This window comes from Xiphophorus maculatus, chromosome 14 (genome assembly GCF_002775205.1).
Source record: "Xiphophorus maculatus strain JP 163 A chromosome 14, X_maculatus-5.0-male, whole genome shotgun sequence".
NCBI classification, from domain to species: domain Eukaryota; kingdom Metazoa; phylum Chordata; class Actinopteri; order Cyprinodontiformes; family Poeciliidae; genus Xiphophorus; species Xiphophorus maculatus.
Window position 1 is genome coordinate 25,772,428 of NC_036456.1, and position 21,747 is coordinate 25,794,174.

General features: G+C 38.3%; 1 protein-coding gene across 1 annotated transcript in view; it reads right to left on the minus strand.

The window, feature by feature from the left end:
* The window catches only part of LOC102221964 (titin-like), a 29,675-nt gene extending 7,928 nt beyond the window's left edge, over window positions 1-21,747 (minus strand). The window contains exons 1-15 of the mRNA XM_023345727.1: window positions 21,593-21,747; window positions 8,633-10,898; window positions 6,301-6,362; window positions 5,930-5,968; window positions 5,571-5,834; window positions 5,193-5,467; window positions 4,914-5,101; window positions 4,537-4,671; window positions 4,305-4,403; window positions 4,173-4,222; window positions 2,457-3,403; window positions 1,669-1,839; window positions 1,550-1,584; window positions 456-845; window positions 126-188 (exon numbers count right to left, since the gene is read on the minus strand). Coding sequence (XP_023201495.1) covers window positions 126-188; window positions 456-845; window positions 1,550-1,584; window positions 1,669-1,839; window positions 2,457-3,403; window positions 4,173-4,222; window positions 4,305-4,403; window positions 4,537-4,671; window positions 4,914-5,101; window positions 5,193-5,467; window positions 5,571-5,834; window positions 5,930-5,968; window positions 6,301-6,362; window positions 8,633-10,898; window positions 21,593-21,732 — 5,124 coding nt within the window. The 5' untranslated portion in view covers window positions 21,733-21,747. The remainder of the gene's footprint in view (window positions 1-125; window positions 189-455; window positions 846-1,549; window positions 1,585-1,668; window positions 1,840-2,456; window positions 3,404-4,172; window positions 4,223-4,304; window positions 4,404-4,536; window positions 4,672-4,913; window positions 5,102-5,192; window positions 5,468-5,570; window positions 5,835-5,929; window positions 5,969-6,300; window positions 6,363-8,632; window positions 10,899-21,592) is intronic.

The following is a 21,747-nucleotide window of genomic DNA, read 5'->3' on the forward strand; positions in this document are numbered from 1 at the left end:
AAATTTGATTCACAATAAAAGACAAAGTCTTACACGTGAACTGTTTTTAGTAAAATATACGGAGAATACAAAGAAAATCTAATCCACAAATATCATGATTAGGGAAAACAACTCTGCTAATTTACCTTTGTGAGTGGCATGTATTCCTCCTGCATACCTTCAGAGGTTGTTTTGCTTATGGTGAAACTCTAAAGAATCAAATAACAAACATCAGTTTTCTGACTTTTAAAACCATTTTTAGATAACTCTGAAGTTCAGCCACAGCAGAACTTTATTAGCCGTCTGGTTCACAAAAATGGCAGCCAAGTACTGAACAAAAAGTATCCATTAAATAACAACACTTAAGTCCCAATTTTGATATTAGGTATCATAAAAGTACTAGCTTCCTAGAGTTGCTGTATTAGCAGTAGTTTCCAATACAACATCGAGATGCCACGATTTAGAGCCAGTCTCACCTCTTCACTTGTTTTCTTTTCTCCCTGTCTTAGTCTGTGTTCACGAAGTGCTGTTGTGAGCGCCCTGAAAAAATCTTCATTTATCTGAGGAAGTTCAGCATTGTCCTCCGGTTTGCCCAAAGCTGTGACTGACATGGTGGAGGTGTACGGAACAGGCGCGGTTTGTTTTTCTGCAGGGACGACTGCAGCGCTGAGTGACCGCTTTTGCTCAGAATTTTCACTGGATTTACGAGTCACAGTCGGGATTGCACCAACCTCCGTTTCATTTTTTCCAGCCTTCATATCTGCTTTAAAAGAACCTGACTGGATGGGTTCTGCTGGCGTTGGAGAGACTGAGGCACAGGTTTGAGGTGGAGGTTGTTTCTTATTATGTGAAACTTTTGAAAGAGGCTGCAAACAAAACAGACAGCTAATATTACACAGTAAAAAGGCAGAAAAGGACAAAGTAAAGTTTTGACAGCCCAGAACGATATCATGCATAATGCACAAGTTCAACCTCGTCTTCCTCCCATGTAAAAACAATACACCTACACATATTTACAAATAACAAAACCTGTTGTTAATCTTTATTTTGCCTTTTTTATATATTTGTATTTTAAATGTTTTAATTAAGAGCACAGCAGAACTGAAGGTGAATTCCTGGATTGAGTACAGAAACGTGGCGATTAAACCTGATTCTGGTATTTATATTTGTGTGTTTTACTCAAATTAAACTTGTAGCAAGTTGTAGCAAATTTGCTGCAATGGATTCTTCCATGTATTTTGAAAAATTAATGTTTATTTTCTGCATTGTTTCTGACTAAATAAATAAATAACTATCCACATATTCTAATACCAGTCAAGAGGCTCTCAATCAGCGTTAATATACTCTTGACTGATGTTACTGGTAATGAAAGGAAAGAGGGATTTTTTGGTTTTTAAATTCAGTGAAACAGCAAATGGAGAATCTCATGATCTTCTAAGAATTTAACCGGCATCCACAGATAAAGATCAGCCTTCTCCAAAACCCTAATAAACATTAATCAGGTTGGATGTTAACTTCCACACAAATGATGAACAATACTTATGAGTAGAGTTTTGGAAATAAAACTTACCATTGAGGACTTCACAGTTTTCTCTGGTGTGTGTTCTGTAAGACAAGTTGTTTTAGGGAGAAATGATGCGCAAACTTAAAGTATGCTCAAATATTGCGGTTGCTTGACAGACTTCTTACTTGTTTCTTTTTGTTGCTCCTGCTTTTCTGTCTTCACCGTGGCTGTGAGGGAGAAAACGTCAGCTGGTGCCGCTGCGCCATCAGCAGTCTTCTTTCCGGCAGATGTTGGTTCCTCAAGCTTCACGGCTACAACGTCGCTCACAGGTTCTGGTGTCAGATGACTGCTTACATCTGTCGGAGATTGTTCAGAGTAAAAATAAATTAATTCACACACACGATTTATTTCTATATTATGCTTATATAAATTCTAAAAACACTGGAGTCAATTATCAGGACAACATTTTTTCCTAAAGTCACTTGTTTACCTTGTAAAAGGTAACGAGTGGTGGCTATCTGCTAGGTTGATCAAGGTTCAAATAAAAGCCTCGACAACATAAAAACAGAAAAACTAGACCAATTTTCTTTTCTTGAAACTTCATCCCTAACACTTTGTAACTTCATAAAATATCTAGATACAACAAAAATGGTTTCATTCAGCTTTTATATGCAACAACAAAGGGGTGCAACATATTAAGGGATTTCCTAAAATGCAGTTTTTGAGCTGACAATCTGTGCCTTACCAGATGCAGCAGAATAGAACTCTTCATTTTTCTGAGACGTTTGATCCATGCTAGTTTGCACGTGCTATATCCCCTTTACTACAACCATCCCTGATGTCAACATCTGGTACAAAATTATGCCAAACCAATAGAAAGAAAAACACCTAATTTGCATTTTCTACTTTACGTCATTTTAAAAGTTTGCTCAAAATATGCATGACAACTGGGTGGAAACTGTTTCAAACTTACCTTTCTGCTTTGTTTCTGTCTTCTTTGGAGACTGTGGTTGCTCAGTTTCTGTCTTTAACTTTCTTGCTGGGGGTTCTGATTCCTCCATCGGACACGGCTGGACCTGCGATGAGTCTGCCACTAACATTTCTTCAGTTTTCACAGTGGCTTGCTGTGTTTGAGGTGGATCAGCAGAGGTTTTACATGGAGACGACGAACATGGTGGAGTTTTAACTCTAGCTGCTGGTGTTACAGTTTCTGAAACTTGGTGTTTGGACTCAGCAGAACTCAAAATTTCTATGGGTTCTTCAGGTTCAGTCTTTCCAGGTTCAACATCTTCAACTTTGATTCTTATAGAATCCACTTTGAGACATTCTTCTACTTGATTGTCTTCAGAGGTTTCCACTGTGTCCACAGTTTTGGTCACCAGGGGGAGCTCTTCGCTTTTTGCTTTGGCAGCAGCCAGCTGGTTTTCTGATGGTGCTGATTTGGACTCCAAGTCCTTCACACCCAAAGTGTCAGGTTGGGTTTCAGCCTTCACCGGGTCTGACGATGTTTCTGCTTCAGGAGTCACTTCCTTCACCTGAGACGCCATTTTCTCCTCTTTATCTTCATCACTGACAGTTGTATCCGACGTCTTCAACACCTCAGCAGTCTCACTGGGAGTTTCAGCAGATTGTATTTCATCACTTTCAGGTTTTGTGTTTGTTGCTTCATCTTTAGAATCATCGGCATCAGAAGTCTTTACTGGACTTGAAGTTTTTTGGACCCCTGAACCCGCTGTAGTTTTAACTCCAACTGGTTTTACTGCACATTTTCCAGCTGTATTGAGTTTCTTTACAGCTACCTGTTTGATGGGGAGACCCTTAGCTTTTGTAGCAACTTTGCCTGTTGTGATGGTTTTAGCCCCAGGTATTGCAGGTGTCTTATCTTTTCCAGTGAATGTTGTACTGGACTCTGCAGACTTTCTGTAGAGAAAAGTCACAAAGGATGAAGTAAGAAGAGAATTATCTGAATCAAAGAAAAGAGATTTGAAGGTTTTTCTTAGGCTAATTTAACACATAAACAGTCTTCCAAAATGTCCTATCACGTTGTAGAAACTGGTTTTGCATGAGGAAAACTGCGGTATCAAATTTAAAGAAAAGCAACAATAACCTTCCTTGCAACAAAGAATGGCTGAGAACTTTACTAGCTATGCCTTACCAGGAGAAGACTCAACTCTAACAAATAACTATGTATGGGTATTTAATAAAGCAGCCAGTAGACTTTTATCATAAGAAATATTTACAGAAAATAAAAGATAGAACAGGTCCAGACTGCAACAAACAAACATTCCCTCACAACCTTTAGAGATCTAGAGTGAAGAAAGGACAGCTAACGTCTCTGCAGACCCCACACATCCTGGACACAAACAGTTTACTGTCAGAGAGCCCAGATCGATACCATGCCTATTTACACCAATTCAACCTCATCTTCCTTTTTTGTAAAAACTCTATGAATATATTAATGATCCATAATTTTTCTCTTAAATGTCTTCACTGAGAGCAAAGTTAAAAGTTAAAGCTGATTCTGATATAGCACAGTATTTGATCTTGATTTCTTACTTTAAACTCAAACACATTTTGAGGCTAATATTTTTAATGTTGGAACTGAGTAGATTCCAACATTAGGTTTATCAAAACCAACCTTAAGTCTTTTATATAGTTCAACTTGAGTGTTACTGTGAGCAAATCTTACTTCTGTGAAGCTGACTTCTGCGCCGACTGAGGCTTCTTGGAAACAACGTTCTGTAAATAAATAACATTGATTCTGATTCAGTGCTGTTATTGAGCTTGGTAAATTTGTGAAGCAAAAGAGAAAGTGAATTACCATTTTTTTGTCAACATAGACAGTCAGTCCTTTCACTTGCAAGCATTGTAATTTCTTCAGTTTCTCTGCATCTGACTCTTTCTCAAAGTGGATGACTGCCTACAGGTACAGACAAAATTAAAGAATAAAATGTACAAGTCAAATTATGGCCACCCATCCCATTCATCTACTTTTTGGATATATCAACACATTGTTGGTCATGAAAATAATTAATTAGATGTATACTACATACCTGTAGTGATGCTCTTGCTATAATCACTTCTTTGACTTTTCCAAATTTCTCCAAGGCATCAAAAATGTCATCATGGGAAAGGGAAGCGGAAACGCTAGAGAGCCTCACTTTGCCAGCAGATAGGGACTCAGCAGTCTGAACAGAAAGGAAAATAAATAAAAAGATAAAAACATGAAGCACCAATCTTTTTCTTTTTTGTAAAAAACGTCTAAGCACTGTAAAGTCTCAAATTATACAACCTTCGCACATTTGTTTAAATTAAGGAGATGCAAGCTGATGGCTTCTTCTCTGCAACTTTTATTTTGAAGAATCACAGCCCAAAGTCAGAGTAAACAGATAAAACAAGGCTCCATATCAATTTGTCAAATGAAACTCACCATAGGCTTTGCTGAAGAGCTTTTCCCGCTCTTTGGATGGCTGGATGTGGCTTTAGATGATTTAGCAGAAAATGTCTTCTTCTCTGTGTTGGAAGAGGACTTCATCTTAGCCAGTTCAGCCAGCAATGCAGGAGCCAGTGTTTTAACCATGGCCTCCAGGTTAGATTGTTTGGACAAAGATTGGACAGCTAGAAGAACAATGAGAATTTGTGATTTACCAGCATGAATATACTTGTTGATTAAAAGTTGAAGGCAAAATATCTTGGGCATTCTTCAGACCTGTTGTTTCCAGGAGTCTCTTAGCCAGTCTGTCAGCACTTCTGGACCCCTTATGCTGAGGTGCGGATCTCTCCGCTGGTGACCACGCCTCACGACTTCTCCTTGGTGACGAGTGTCTCTCATCGCTTCTTCTTGGAGATGATCGACGCTCATAGCTTCTCCTTGGTGACGACCGCTTGGCTTCCCTCTTCCTGGGAGGTGATCGCCTCTCGTAACTTCTTGAACGTGAGCGGTGGTGAGACGAGGTTGGGCGATCATAGGAACGAGAGCGGGACCTAAAAGAAACAATTGGTCAATTATAGCTGACTTACAAAATTTGATGGCATTTATATATATATACATATATAAAAAACATTGTTAGTATATTTTTTTAAAAACCTGCGAGAGTGTCTGGAAGTATGTGGCGATCTGCTACTTCGTCTCTCTCTTTGACCATCAGAGGAATAATGGCGTTGTGGACTACGTGATCTAGAGCGGCTGCTACGTTTTTGTCTTCTACTCTCTGACCCATAATGGTGGTGTGGACTTTCCTTGCTATCCCCTGATCCACGTTGGCGATGAGGGCTGAGAGAATGGGAACGAGTCTCATGGGAACTCTGGCCAAGAGCTGTGGGGGAGGCTTGGGTACCTTTACCCGGACCACTGTGGAGAATTATGACCAAGAAAAGCATGGTTGAAAAACAGAAAAGGAGAACGATCATAAGGTGTCATAACTATGACTACAATCCAGCAGTTACCTCAATAACTCCAGTGTAGTCCCATCCCAATCAGGATATCTTTGGGAAAAAAAATTAAAAAAAACAATTAAAATCAATAGGAGACAAGGTTCCAATATTAAGACAGCAACAACTCAAGAAATCAACTGACTTAGGAACGATTAAAACCAATTTGTAGTTGTTCGAAAATGTGGGCCTCAACTGAAGGAACATTAAATTTGGGCAATGACTATATGAACATATTTCTGATTCCTTCTTTACACCACATAGTTATGCGGTTATTGTTGTTCCAAAGTATATCTATAAACACCTGGCCCATGAACATCAATAGAATTTTTATTGTAACACAGTGGGAAATTATGGAGTGAAAGTAAAGTTTATTTTAAACTCACCGTAACCTCAGCAGTCTGCAGCTGTCGAGATGAAGGCTAGTGTTCTGGTGGGAGAGCCAGTCCTATTCAGAACAACAAACAGATGTATTAAAACACCACTGTTATTAAACCTAACATTAACTCATCAAAACCTTTGTTTTTTAAAGTATATTCAGACAATAAAACAGTTTTTTACTAAGTTTAGTAATTACTAAACAAAGAACAAAGATACAGAAATAAAAACAAAGGGAAAAAAAACAGCATGAACCCAAATCCAAAATTAAAACATCATCAAGAGCACAATCTTTATCAAAAAGGCTTTACAGAATTGTAACAATGACAAAAAGCCTTTGGGAACTTCCATCGTTTGGTTCTTCAGTCTTCTAGGTCTTGAAATATCTTGAGTCTCCTAAATCCCATCAGGATCGTTGCAATGTTCAATTCAAGGAAGAAAAAACAGCTTGAGAAGGGAGGGGTTGATAGGAAAAAGATGAGCGGTATAACGTCCGTCTTTAAGACATATTATGCAAACAAAAAAATAAAAATGGTGGTTTGTTCGTCTGAAGGTAGCCTGGTAAAAACCAGACCCTTGTTCTATACTTTGCTTCATACGGAAGATTTAGACCCTCAACAATTGCTGGACTCTGTTGAAGTTTTCAACGATTGGATCTGATTTTACCCAATCACTAACATTTGGTTATGATGTATATAAGAACGATAAAGGAAGCTATGTTCTGATGCTTACTGGAATTTGCACATAAACAACCCCCACTGCAAAGAAAGAAGTGCGGAGCTGTACAAAATGGCTGTTAATCAGATCTGCTGGCTTTCCAAGACAAATTTAAGGGTCTCTTTACACCTGATAACCCGGTAGACTCGGTTTGATTTGGGGACCAAAATTGTAACATTTTCAGCGGGTGTGGTCCTCTTTTACACTGTAATGTGTCTAACGAAGCCTTTGAGCAACCTGTTCCCCCCCTCACCCGTGGTGGCACTGCAAGAAGAACCACTGGTAAATAAATAAATAAATAAAAGAGACAAAAACCTCAGAAGGAGACATTGAGCACATCTTCATTCTTCACAAAATGATTATTAAAATCGAGTGATGCCACTGGTGGTAGGATTTCTCATTTGTCACATGAGACATTTCTCCTGTTAGCATGTTTGTTTTGGTTGCATTTATCCAGAATGCCCTGCACTATAGTTCACTTTCTGCTTATGGAGCAGTGTCCGATCCACATGGCATTCACATATACCTTTGAACTGCACTAGAGTTCACTTCAAGCAAACAGAGACCTAGGATTTCAGGTGGACCAAATTTAGCTTTTTGGTCCACATCAGAATTTGATTGTCCATTCATGCCTCCCCAAACAAACAGGCCCGACCTTCTAGGCAAACCAATGAGCGTTTGATGGAAGTGGACTACACAAGGTTGTGAATGCACCCCAAGAATCCATGGAATACTAGGCTTCACAGCGTCTCTTCCTCCTCTGGCATTGCCAAACTACAACCCTATATAGGCAGAATACAATTCAAAAACACATCAACTCCTCCTGTTCACTGACCGGTCCTAATGAAATGCATCCTAAGAAATCAAGCTCAGTGGGACAAATCCCAGATGGAGCACTGAAAGGAGACGAGAATCGAGTGTAGGAAAGCAATAGTCAGACAAGTCAGATAGTAGAGCAGGAACCAGAAAGAAGGGTAAGACCAAATGTGCTACTTGAAGAAAACAGAATAAATAAAAGGTATTTGGTCTTAACCCCAGAAGGAGTTAGAAAAAGCTTCTCCTGAAGCTCTTACAAAAAATAAATATGTTGGAGGTAAAAAATAAAAATATTCTGCATCTTCCATTGATCCTTTACTTCTGCAGAGACCCATCTTGTTCTTCTCAATGTCCAAGAAAACATTTCCCCACATTTCAGGCAGATTTATACATGTGATTACACAACAAGCGTGGTTTAGTCCAATAACATTCATTCCATGCCACTTAAACATCTATATCAATCTAATACAAAATGTTTCCTGACTAGTTTCAGGTGATCAAATTTATATGCAAATCCCACAATGGAACTTTATAAATCAATGAATAACTGTTGCTCGTAACATTTTGGTACATACCTTTTAGTTTGGAACAGGGTTGTTAACCATGAAAAGTTGAACAATAGCTTCTGTGGTTTGATATTCACAATAGTTCATGTTTTATAACAGTCTATGTTAATCAACTCATGCTCCAATTAAAAACGATATTTTCTCAAACATAAACATGTCAGTTTATATTGAAAATCAGGATGAATCTCCAACATACACCAACAACGTCCTAAATGTAAGGAGAACAATTTCTTCCACTCACCTTCATATTGGTACATTCTTTCATACAAAGACAACAGGTATGAGGAAATAGTCTTGGTGTTGCTGCGGCGTAGTCCTGCATCATGGCCGGTGTTGGTAGTTTAGACGGACCCATCTTTGGTACTGATGTCTGGTCTTTGAAAACTGGAGGCGGCATACGAGGCATAGCATCCATCCGGCCTTGGGCTGGTGTAGGTATAGAAGAACGAAGTAGCATTGGGGCTGGCATAGGAAGAGGAGGATGGATTGGAACTTGGGCTGGTGTAGGTAGAGCAGGACAAACTGGAAAGAGAGACAACCGGGGTGGCATGGAAGAGGGAAGACCTTGTTGTACTTGTTTCAGCGGCGGAATCGGCTGCAGATGCATTTGAAATTGTGGCTTCTGTGGTGGCGGTCCTTGATGCTGTAGAGTCTGCTGAATTGGCTGCTGTTGTGCTGGTATCTTATTCACCTGTTCAGGAGCTTTTAATCCTTGACCTTGAGTTTTGCTCTTATTATTGTTGCGAGAGTCATTACTGTGAATAAGCACAAGGCCAGGACGCCCAGGATGAACTCCACGACTTAAATTACAGGGTGGATTGAATGGCTGGGGTTGAGTGGATGCCTGGCGAACTGGCTCCGGCTGCTTTGGGGAAGGAATTTGGGGGTCTTCTGGCTTGAGTAGTCTTAATTCTGTGTCTTTGTTCAGCAATCCAAAAGATGGGAACAGCGACGTTGAATTTTGGCTTGTTTGGACTCCCAATTTTTTAGATAGATCGCTGCTTGTTGATGCCACAGGGCTCCTCAGTGAGTCAACAGTGGAGACAGCACTCATCTGGCTATGTGAAGAGACAACTGGTCCAGTTTTCAGCTCTCCCTGGCATCTTTGAAGTGGATCTCTGACATGGCTGCTAGGTTTGAAAGTGTCCGTACACAACAAACTTCCACCCGCACAAGTCACAGCTGAACTGCTAATAGTTCTTCCAACTTCATTCCCAACCCCTGTGGTATATTTGCCAGTGTGTCCATATTCAATCACTTTACTTGGTTTAAGAACAGTGGATGATATTTGATCTGAATTGAACCCTGCTCTTATGGAGGGTATAAACTTGTCATTTTCACCCATACTTCTGATGGGTTGAGTTGCACTGTAGGGTTTGGATTGAACAGTAGTTGCAGCTTTCTTTTCTTTCTCCAGCTTGATTTGTCTTAGAATGAAAGGCAGGTTCTCGGGTGTTATCTGGTCTTCAGGGTAAGAGATTAGGTGTTCCAAGTCTTCTTTTTCAAGACCAAAGTGCAGGAGGATGTTAGAGGCTGATTCTGAAGTATACTTTGGGCGAATGGGCTCCGGAGGAGGCACAGACTTAGCTGGTCTTTTTATGTCATAGTCACCCAAACCTGGAGTGGATGACATATGTTTTCCTTCACTGGAGGTACTGAAAAGACTTGCACCACTGCTTAGGAAGCTGGAGGACGCAGATGAATATTTTTTTGACGACTCTTCCTCTGAACCCCTCTGGCATATAGGCAACCAGTCCAAACTGTTGTTACTGCTGTCCACAGTAAATGATCTGTTTACTAGAGTAGCAGGAGATGTCAAATATGAAGGCATTCCTTTGTTTGAAGAAGGAAATATGTCTCTTTGAACGTTAGTAAATTGGGTATTTTGGCTTGAGGAAGTTTGTATCACCTCTTCCCTGGCTCTACTGATATTCAAGTCCAAACATCTGTCTATGTCGTCATCCACGGTAATCTTATTCCTCTCCGGTCTGTAGTTTCCTGGTAAAGACATAATGGATGGTATAGGTCCTCCAGAGAGTCCACGGGTAAGACCAGAAGATCCAGAAGAGCTGAAGTTGGAACCAGAGCCAAAGTGAGGCGGTGGCTTCCGAGGATCCATCTCCATTTGCCCACCAGAGAGTCCATAAGGTCCCTGGGATGGCATCTGTTTGCCAGGGGCAAAGGGATTATACATCGGATGAGACATAGTGTTGGCAATCTTCAGAAGGTTCAGGAGATTGATGGCCACAGCAGTTGGCGAAGGTGGTTTTGTGGGCAACCCCAGAGCAGGTATATGGGTGTTTGATGTCAAGGTTGGAGCACAGCCACCAACAGCGAGAACATTGTTCATCTGCGTTAATGCTAGCTGAGCCTTCAGCTGGGCCAACTGCAAAGAAGCAGCTTGCCTTCCTGTCAGTGACGCGCTCCCAGGAAGTCCGCTGAGAAGTGGGGTTGTTAGGACCCCTGGAGCAGGACACGGGGCACAATTCTCCAAAAGCAAAGAAAAGCTGCAAAGTTTAAAAGAACAAAGACACAAGGTTAATAACTGGGGCTAGACTTTAGTTTTGTAGCCGAATGAAATCCATCAATTGGAGGTTTCCTGTCCATTAGCCAACTTTTCTGTTGGCAACACAGACATCTTGACAATATATTTTCCAAGTCTTACAGAATATATCAGCAGATATGGTACAGAAAACACTTGCATAGTAGTTTATAAGACACAAAGACACAATTGTTTACTAGGGACCATTTCCATAGTAACAAAAAAAACAGTTAAAAATAAAAGCTCACTGCCACAGAAGATCCCAAATAGATGGAAGACAATTGATTTGATCTTTTAATTTAAAAGGGGCGTTTCATTGTATAATCAGTTTTAAGGTTGCAAAATTCTGTCTTTACTGTACATTCTTGGGAAGCCGATGAACTGCAACAAAACTTCCAAGAAGGTGATTTCCAGAGTAAATGTTCTATTAAAAAAGAGGAACAAATCAACAGAGTTGTCACATACAAAGTCAAAATGCAAACTAAACATTTATTTCTTGAAACATATTAAACCTAATCTGACATATAGTCTTGCACTAAATCGAACAGTCTGCTGAACCAGGCGACATTTTGGGGATCTAATAAAACAAATAAGGCTCTGAAGTAGTGATGACCCAAATTGATTCTGCTGATGACTTATCTTGACTCCATCTTCTGAAGATCAGATGTCAAAAAAAGGATTACATTGATGAACCTGCAAAAACAAACAAAAGGGTGTTTTCCCACCTGATGGTCCGGTAGACTCGGTTCCATTGAGGACCAAAATCACAAAATTTGTTCCAATTTCAACTGCTGCAGTTTGCTTTCACACTACACTGTATCATAAGAACCAAACACTATAAGCAAGCTGTTCCCCTCCTCGTGGTGCTACATCAAGAACCACTGAAGGATACAACAAGACGACACTGAGTTCAACTTCCCTCTTCAGGAAAAGCCAACAAAATCGCAGTTGTGTCACATTTTAGCAGTTGTAGGATTTCTATTTTGTCTTTGGCAAAAGACCACAAGCCATTTCTCCCACAAGCGCTAGATATGACCATTGTTTTTTGTTAGATTTACCTGGAATGCCCTGGGCTATAGCACACTTCCTGCTTTTGGAGCAATCTCTGGTCCCATTGACATTCACATGTATATATGCACCAGAGTTCATGTCAACTGAGCCGAAAACTGGGTTTGTAGGTGGACCAGAGTTTGCTTTGTTGGTCTGCATTACACATTCAAATGAGCTGAACTTTTTAGGCCAACAAACTGGAGTTTGAGTAAAGTGGACTGAACAGGCCTGGTGTGAATGTTCCCGAAGTGGCTTGATCTGTTTCTTCTTTGGATCACCATGGGACACATTTTTGTTGCCCTCTTCAGTAGTTCTTCTGCATCACAGCGATGTACCAATGGGCTTTGTTCATTTGCCAAAGGAAAAATATCTAATTTCAGTACCTCTGATAGAGCCCTTGTACACAAAATATGTTTCTAGGACCAAAAGACAAGCTTCAATGGCAATAATTTCTGCTTTTTATTTATCTCCTCTGACCTGTTTAACAGCTACAGTCTCAGATCAGCTCAGCCCTCCAGGACTGTCAGCAGCAGAAACAGAAACTTCATACCTGTTGGGGAAAATATAGACTAGATTTGCTTTGCAAATTTGAGCCCCTGCCCCTCCATAGGTCTCTGCACGGCCCTGTATATTGGGGTCCTAACCAAAAACCTGGCAAATGTTGCGAGACGTTTGCTTCAGCCTGCTAGGCCTGTGGAAACCGTTCCAGATTAACCGTGAAAACAGCGTTTTCTCACCGTTCGCCGCTTTTACATCAACATTATGTACATACCACTCGCTATTAGTGTGCAGCTTCCCTTTTTCACGAACTCCAAACGGCTCCTCTGATCGATTAAAGTGATATTTTAGGTTCCTCCATTAGCTTCTCCGACTGTTAGCAGGCAGCCGGGTTACGAGTGAACAGAACGATTCGTGTTTCCGCTTTGGTTCCCTCCAGAGTAAAAGTCCAACCGTTAAAGACCAAGTGGAAAGGTCGCACCATATTCACGACGGCGTGTGCTGACTGTCGCGGTGTTTGGGTGGCGAATAAGTGGCATTTTGTTAATATTTGAACAGTATGCCAAACTTTTCTGCCACATGGCTAAATTTAACACTACAAGTTTTATACAGTACCACTTTTACTGCTTATAACAGTTGTTCTTAAAAAGTCTTAAAAAGAACATGTTTTTAAGGATGTTCTTAAAAACATCCTAAATTATTTAATTTAGGATGTTTAGTGCTTTAATTTAACAAGATTAAAGCACTAAAATTACTTTGTACTGAATGGATTTAAATGCTGTTTTATTGGAGAATGTGAAAACAATAATCTTTTCAATACTTCTTTGAAACACAATGGATAGGGCCTCTAAAAAATACTTCTCTCTTTAATCTCAGAATTTAATTTCTGAATCCTAACAAATTTTAATTAGTCCAGCAGTCAAATTATCTTTTTACTTGTCTTCTACGAATAAACATTTTTTAAATGACAGATTCCTACATAAAACAATGTTACAAGAACTGCACTTCATACGTCAGACCTGCAAACTTAGAAAACATGATTTGATTTGTATTGGGAAGAATAAATATATTTAAACATTCACCCACCCAAAAGTTATCTTATTTCATTAATATGTCATTTAAGTAAAAATTTCAAATTGCAACTTAGTCAGACCTCTGTACACATGCAAAGGTGCAAACATATTGTAATTTATTTATAGTATAACTGGTTTAAATAAAAAAACTATGCTGTCAATAATGGAATGAGCTGAAAATATATAAAATTATGTCTTAAATGGGAGAAACATAGAGAAAAGCTTGTGTTTGAGACCTAAAGTTGTTTTCTGGTTTATTTTATTTCAGAAAGTAATCCCAGACTCTCCATAATCCTCCAAAACATTCCCAGTTTTCCCAACTGTATTTAGCAACAGATCAAGACTGTAGCATATGAGCTCCATATCTTTGATAAAGAACAACTATTGACTTTATGAGTCAACAGCTAATCAAACAGCGTTGATGAATATTTTCATTAACTGATTATTCACTGATGGGTATTGCTGCAAATTACTAATATATCCCCTTCATCCCCTCTCCTGGACCAAAGGGCTTAACACCTGAATGCAGCACAACAGCTGACAGGCAGAACGCAGGCGGTGTGTGTCTGGAAGGAGAGGCCGAGCCAAAAGAAGTCCAGTTTATTTTCAGCTGTCATCGCTACTCTGACAGAGGCTCGTTTCAGTGACCTCAGAGCTGACATGACATATGCCTGAACGGACGAATCTCTGTTAAAACAACCAGAAAACACTGACTTCTTTATCAATATTGTCATAATCTCAACATTTTGTCAGTATCTTTACATTATTTAAAAGAAATCTAAACTGATTGATTAGCTCTTTTCACTTTCTGTCTTTTTAATTGTATGTCTTTGCACTTTTTTGTGTTCAAAAAGTAAATATGAGTGGCATGATGGAGGTACTGAGGTCTAAATTGAAGCGAAGAGGAGACAGTTTTTTGCTCTTACTTTTAAGTGTTTTAGTGTTTTCATTTTGTCCTTTCCATATTTTGAGTGCTCATCGATTTTATCTGTAAAGCACTTTGTCGCAGGTGTTGTTGTTTTAAAGTGCTTCATAAATAAATTAGTAGTGGCATTTGGCTTATTTAAAAGATGAAAACTATATTTACAAAAGCATTAACACCATTTTTGTCACATACAACAACAAACTTTAGTGTACTGTATAAGACATAAACACAAATTGGAACATTATTGGGAAATTAAAGGACAATTATACATTGTTTTCAATATGTTTTTACAAATAAAAACTGAAACGTGTGGCCTGCTCTTGTACTCATTCCCCTTTGGTCACTCTTCTATGAAATCCAAGTCCCTTACAGAGCACCTCATTAGTAAATAGAGTCCGAGTGTGTGTAATTTAATCTCAGAATAAATCCAGCTAATACTCGACATCTGTTAACATGAGCAACAGGTCCAAACCTAAATGAAGTTAGAGTCGATGGCTGACTGAGCTCAAGCTGGTTTGCACAGTCAAAGATTTAAGTCTCTAGATATGCAAAACAACTTTCAGCCAAAGGAAGTTATAGAGTATTGACTCAGGTCAGTGAGTAAAAACATATGCCACAACTTCTGTTGGTCAAACACATCAAGACCCAATGAAAACCAATAAAATTTGTGGCTTTCATGTAATAAAATGAAAAATAATTAATAATTATGCAAGGCATAGTTACATGTTGTGCTGGTGTAGCAAATTTCTCATGTTACATCATAAAAGAACATTTCCTTTTGTATGGACAATCTAGATCTCAATGTAACAAAAACAGATCATAACAAAATGGCTGCCATTAATTTATTATTCTCTATGCTTTAGTGACCTTATTTCTTCTTTAAAAGGGCAGTTTTATGTAAAATCGACTCTTTTTTTTATAGCTTTACATCATTTTATAATGTTATTCCCTCATCAAAAACATACCTGGACTGTTGCTTTTCTTTGATACGTGTTTAAGAAATCCTTCAAGCTCCATGGCAACCATTCAGCTATACAAAACATCTGGGTGGATCTAGCTCCGCCTTCGAGGGACAGCTCCTCCTCAGAGCTGCAGTTTCTGAGATTCCGCCTCACAGAGCTGCTCCTTCAGACTAGCCAGAAGCAATTAGCAATCACCTGGTGGAACTGTTCACCTGTTGAGGTCATTGAAACGTTATTAAAGGGTTAATAGAGGAGCCATGTTGGATTGACTTCTTGAAGGCGAAGTTTCAGAAAGAGCAGGAGTTTTTTAAAGAGACAGAGGCCCAATTTCAATGCATTAAATTATGAAGTGAAATTTCTTTTAACTCATATTTGATATATAAATATTTTTTACAACTGAAGGTTAAATCTGCAGTAAAATGACACTGGAAAATACATAATACTGCCCATTTAAATACAGTAAAATTTAAAAATACAAATAATGAACACTGATCAGTCTCTGTTTGAAGCGAAGCATTAAAACCTCGCAGCTTTCAGCTGCTTTCTCTGCCCCAACGACAGTTCCCAGTTTATGTCACATGGGCATGTTGTTGTCTCAGCAGTTTCTTGGAGTCCATGCCCTTCGTTGACATGCCCAGCAACAGGCGGATGGGTTTCAATCGTCATGCACTCGGGACGCGAAGTCCAAACTGAAACCCACACCAGACAAACGCCGCTGCTACACATGTCTTGGTCGTAAATCTCTCTGCGGCTCTGCCACTTTATCGCCCGTCCCGCTTACATGTTCTCGACAAATGACTGGGAGAATATTTATGGCTGACCTTAAATTAAGGATCGTTAGATAAAAGTATAAAAGCCAGGTTCACTGGACCTGCTGAGGAATCTAATCCTGCCGTGTACTGAAGGGCATTTAGAGTTTAGGTTTAATCAGCGCTGATGGAAATAAATCCCGTCCGGCTCAGACAGAGAGCCGCGGTCACTCAGCACCACAAGGCCTGGATATACAAGTCTGGATCAAACTGAAACTGTTGATTAGTCCAATCTGTTGACTAGTGATGAAACTGCATGAATGATCAATAATTGGTATTTTTTACAGCTGTTTAGAAATAATGTGGATTTTTAAATTCAACTGTTGGAATGTTTAAACTAAACAAAATGCTGAATGTTTAATATTTGAACTAGAACTGAATTGGTTTGAACTAGCTGAATCTAAATCTAAAGGTCAAGTGTTGCTACATTGAGGTCAAAGTGACGTTTCAAGTTCACAGTCACAAGGCTGCATTTCTGGAGCTCAAATTTTAGCTTGCAGTCCAAACATTTACAAGGTATAAATGTTTACAACACCACAAAAAGCACCATAAAAGTGTTAGACAAATATAATCTGTGGTGAAATAACTAGCAAAGAAAATACTAAATAGCGCCCATGCTAGCTGTATATTTAAAAATAAATGTTTATTTATGTAAGTATGTATATGAGCAGTAGATATGATTCATTACTGTTGGATCTGTGAATATGGTACGCAAGCATAAGCAAACTAAATTATTTGCTTGTAAAATGGCATTTTATTTTGTTTACTTTTTTATGTTGTAAATTTACTAAAATAAAGCTAATCTGATTTGATCTAATCAGATCAAGAAAAGCAATTTAAAATTTTACATAATTTATTACACATAATTTAAAAAAAACTATATGCACAGGTACTATGTTAAATGATAAATATTAGTAAAAATACATTTGAAATTGCAAAAAATTTTTAGTTAAAACTAGAAAACATGTAAAATAAGCATTTATGTTTGTTTTCTTAGAACACTGCTTTATAAAATAGCAAAATTATAAAAGTTGTCTGTGCACATGTAAATCATTCCAGATAAATGTTTAAAATGCATAAATAAATAGTTAAAGATGTTTTTTGTTTTTTTCACAGGTAATTTGCAATTCAGGGTAAATCTTTTTTTCTTACATTTATTATAAAGGATTCAGCTGAGGTTTTCCAAACCACCAAAAGCCCAAACAAATGTTTTACAGCATTACATTTTTAGTAGTATTAGTAGTTTCAATAGTTGTAAAAAAAAAATCACTGGGAAACGTGAACATAAACAAGTCTTAAATATTTATTTACTGAGGGGCTTTTTCAGATAATCTTTCACTCAGTAATGACAAAAACAAACTCCTCCAAGTTGAAATCATAAAAAATGTCCCCAGTCCAACTTCACAGGGGGCCAAAGTGAATCTGACAGCTGAAAGTGATCGTCGTAGGAGATAACGTAACGGCGGTGAGTTTGTGCCCAGTTTGAGTTACATCATCAGACCAGAGCTTCGCCTACAGCTGAGACTTTTCATCACGTCTTCATCTCTCAGGCTCACTCACACTCTGAAACTGTTTTCCACTGACAAGTCCGGAGACATTTGCTATTTTAAGAAGCTAAAAATATAAATGAATGAAGGAAGATTTTTTGTTAATTATTATTCCAAAAGATGTTGACGAATATAAAAGCTTGCAGGGTTTTCAACGTCTAACTAAAAGGCTCTGTCAGAAATCTGTGGCTTTAAACTATGAGGTCCTGTCCGGTTTGATCACACTGAACAATCTGATTCTGGTTGACCTAGAAACTTTTTCACAACCGGCTGAACAAATGGACTCCGACGCAAAGTGACCAGCTAATCGGAGCATCACTGAACTCAAACTCTGAAGGCAGTCAGGATATTCTTGTGTGAATTTACAGTGAAGTAGTATATTCACTCCCTCATAGTTGTCCACACTTTGTGACTCGGCAACCACAAAACTCTGTGTTTTTTATTGCAATTAAATGTGGAAAACCAATAAAGTGGTAGTTGTGAAGAGAAAGTAAAAAAATGTAAAAAATACAAAATCTTACCAAGTATCTTCAGTCTATTTTCTAGTGCAAACACCTTAGTGAATTTCAAATAAGACAAAACTAACCAATAAGTAACTTTTCAGCAAGATAGAGGAAGTATGTAAAGTCAATAATTCCTTAATATTTATTAAACCAAATACTAGTTCCACTGGCAGATTATTTCACTTGTCTTATTGTATAAATATGTCTTGCTGAACACTCACCCCAAACAAACAGTATATATAAATATTTCACTCTATTTTTATTCTGTAAAACATACAGTGATTTATTTTTTATTTTAATTTAACTACATTTATTTGGTAGGGACAATGCACATTAATAGGAATTTCCATAAATGCGTTAAAAATAGCTACAGTGTTGTTTTTTATCTGCTGTCCCTGGACAATGTTCAATTTGTCCTGCTAAAACAAACAAAGGTTATACGACTTCACACAAATTTAGTCAAAAACACAAGAAATTCAATCAATACAAACAATAAGCACAAAACAAGAAAACTAGAACACAATTATCATAGAAAGTATTCAATGTAATTAAAACTAATAAATTATATTTAACAATAATAATGATAATTAACTAAATAAATGTATTCTTTAAAAATATTTAATTTAAAAGTTATATTGCATTATTTAATGAGACATTTAATGGTACATTTATTTAGTTAATTTTCGCCCCACATCCACCTCTGGACCCCCCATTTGGCATGTCACAACCCAGCCGAGGATTGCGACCCCCATTTTGGGAACCCCTGTGTTAAAGTAGGCTTTTTCAATACAATTACTGCCTAAAACCGAGCAAAAAAAGATGCCCAAAGATTAACCACAAAAACGAAAAACACTCCCTCTCACTTGATCATCAACGAAATCTGCCTCCGCCATTTCCGCCTCCTCGGCCGCGTAGAGATTATTATTAGGCTGTGATAATGTTGTCAGATAAAGATAAAAAAAATCAGTCAGCTGACCAGAAACATTCTTCCGGCTCTCATGATGCATGATGCTAAACTTAAACCAGTGTAACCAGTAACATCAGCCAGACTGAGCGAGGCTCGCCAGGAACGCCATGCTAAGGTGCTAACGGTCGACAGGTGGGAAACAGGACTCACTTAAACAATGGTGTGAACTGCAGGACGAAGTCCGGCTAGATTAAGGTATAAAAACCGATAAAGTAAGTTGTTCAGTGACAGGAAAGTAGAAAATGGAGGAAAGGCAGCAGCTGAATTTACCGTTACATCTGCTGAGCCGCAGCGCTACGAGTGAAACGCTATAAAAACTTTTACGAGGTGATTTGGTCATATGGCGCGAAGGCTAAATGTGGGCCAAAGCCGTTTCAAAGTCACGGAGTTTTAAATCTGAAGGAGCCGTTAGTATGGAGTGAAAATAGTGTCAAAACAACGGAGCATTAGACAAAAACAAAATATGGAAATTTCACAAAATATTGTAGAAATTTCTGAGCTTCAAAAGTTGAAAAAAAAAATTTTGTTTTTTAGAATAAGTTCAAAAAATTTCCCAGAAAAAAAAAAACATGGAGACATGACTTCAAAAGCACAACATTTGCTGGACAAAACTGAAATGTTTAGATTAATATCAGGAAGTATTTTTTTAGAACAAATATGAAAATATCTGAGTTTCAAAAGTCGAGAATTTGCTAGAAAAATTAAGAAATGTTGAGATGAATAGAAATTTTACACAAAAATAAAGAGAAAATTTCTGAGTTTGAAATGTTTAAAATTTGCCAGAGAAAAACTCGAGTTTTGAGATTAAATCTATTCATTTGTGAGCTCCAAAAGTCAAGAATTGCCAGAAAAGTTGAAAATGTTGAAAGCTTTGTTGAGATTAACCTAAAAATTTTAGATTATTCCTCGCAAATGTTTGATTATTTAAACTCAGAAATTTCCTTTTCTTTGTAGTTTAATCTCAAAATTCGAGGGGGGGTTTCTAGCAAATTTTTGACTTTTCAAGGTCAGAAATTTCCACGTTTTTTTACTCAAAAATTTCTTAGCTTAATTTCAAAATTTCTAAGTTTTGTGGCAGAAACTTACTCCGTCTTCCATCTAAAATGGCCCTATGGCACCATTTTCCTCAGTGGTGCTAAAAACCAATTAAGATACTATTTTCTGTATTTATTGACAACAGAGAATTTGATTCTTGGTTTTAGCTAACAGTTTCAGATTTTTAGCAGCTAGGTAGTCCCAGTGATAAATGTCTCTTGATGCCGTCCTTCTGTTGGCCATCAGCACCTTATGCAGCTGGTTTGGCTTCACTGGTTACACTGGTGTAAGTTTAGCACCATGAACAAGCTGCAGTGTCGCTCCTTTTTGTTGGGTGTGAAAATGCAACGTTATCCGTCTGCAGCTGCAGAATCGCGAACCACATCCAGTTCATATAGTTTGAGTGAAAACAGAGAGTAAATCAGTTAAAAACACATCTTTATTGGCCATATTTGTTACAAAGTCGTCTGTAAATGAAATCCAGCATTAATTTATGTAAGTCAGAACATTACTAAGGCCTGTGAGCCTCTGGTTTTCCTCACACTTTCTATTGGGAAATAAAAAGGTTTGTTTTTGTGTTTACTTAACGCTCTCATCCTGTGTGAGCCTAAGGGATAATAATCTGTCCCGCAGTAATAAACGCCTCACTAAACTCTGGGCTGTCTGGAAACCCATTAAGACCTGCTGTAGGACTGATGTCACCAAGGCTTTACAGCTAAACTGAAATTAGCTCTGAGGATAAAAAGCTTTTCTCTGTTTTCCTGACCAAATATCTGTGGACCAACGGGAATATTTCATTTTATCCAGGAGAGAAAAAAATATTGAAATAGTAAAAAAGATGGATGGATGGATGCTTAGATGGATGGATGGATGGATGGATGGATGGATGGATGGATGGGTGGATGGATGGATAAATGGTTATATGAACTAAATGACTGAACTGATTCTTCAGGTTTTTCGGTTCCAAACAGGAAACAGTTTTCACGCGACTCAGAAACGTAAAACTGAAGATCTGCTCTATAGCAACACAATCAATGTTCATCTTTACTCTTCAGATCATTTTAATGAAGGCAGACGTAAACCGTGCTGCTATATTTCTGAGACGTTAGCATTAGCAACATGTTTTATTCAGGAAATGATCAAATCTCATTCTCAGCTCGTTCTGTTGCTGCATTTCTATTTTATTATTAACCGTTTATTATTTCTCAGTTTACCTGTTCTCTAAATCATGACACCAGCAGCAATCTACTTTAGTAAAACAAGCATTCCAGCAGACTCTTCATCTCTCACCTTTGTGGATGATTGCTGACGTTGCCGTTGGTTGAGGCAACGTTGCCGTTTCTGGCGTTGAAGCTCTGGATTTTCTTTCTGCTAATGTTTGAAGCTTTTCTCTCCTGCGGAGAACCGACTGCCTTCTTTTCCTCCAACATGTCCAAAAACAGCCA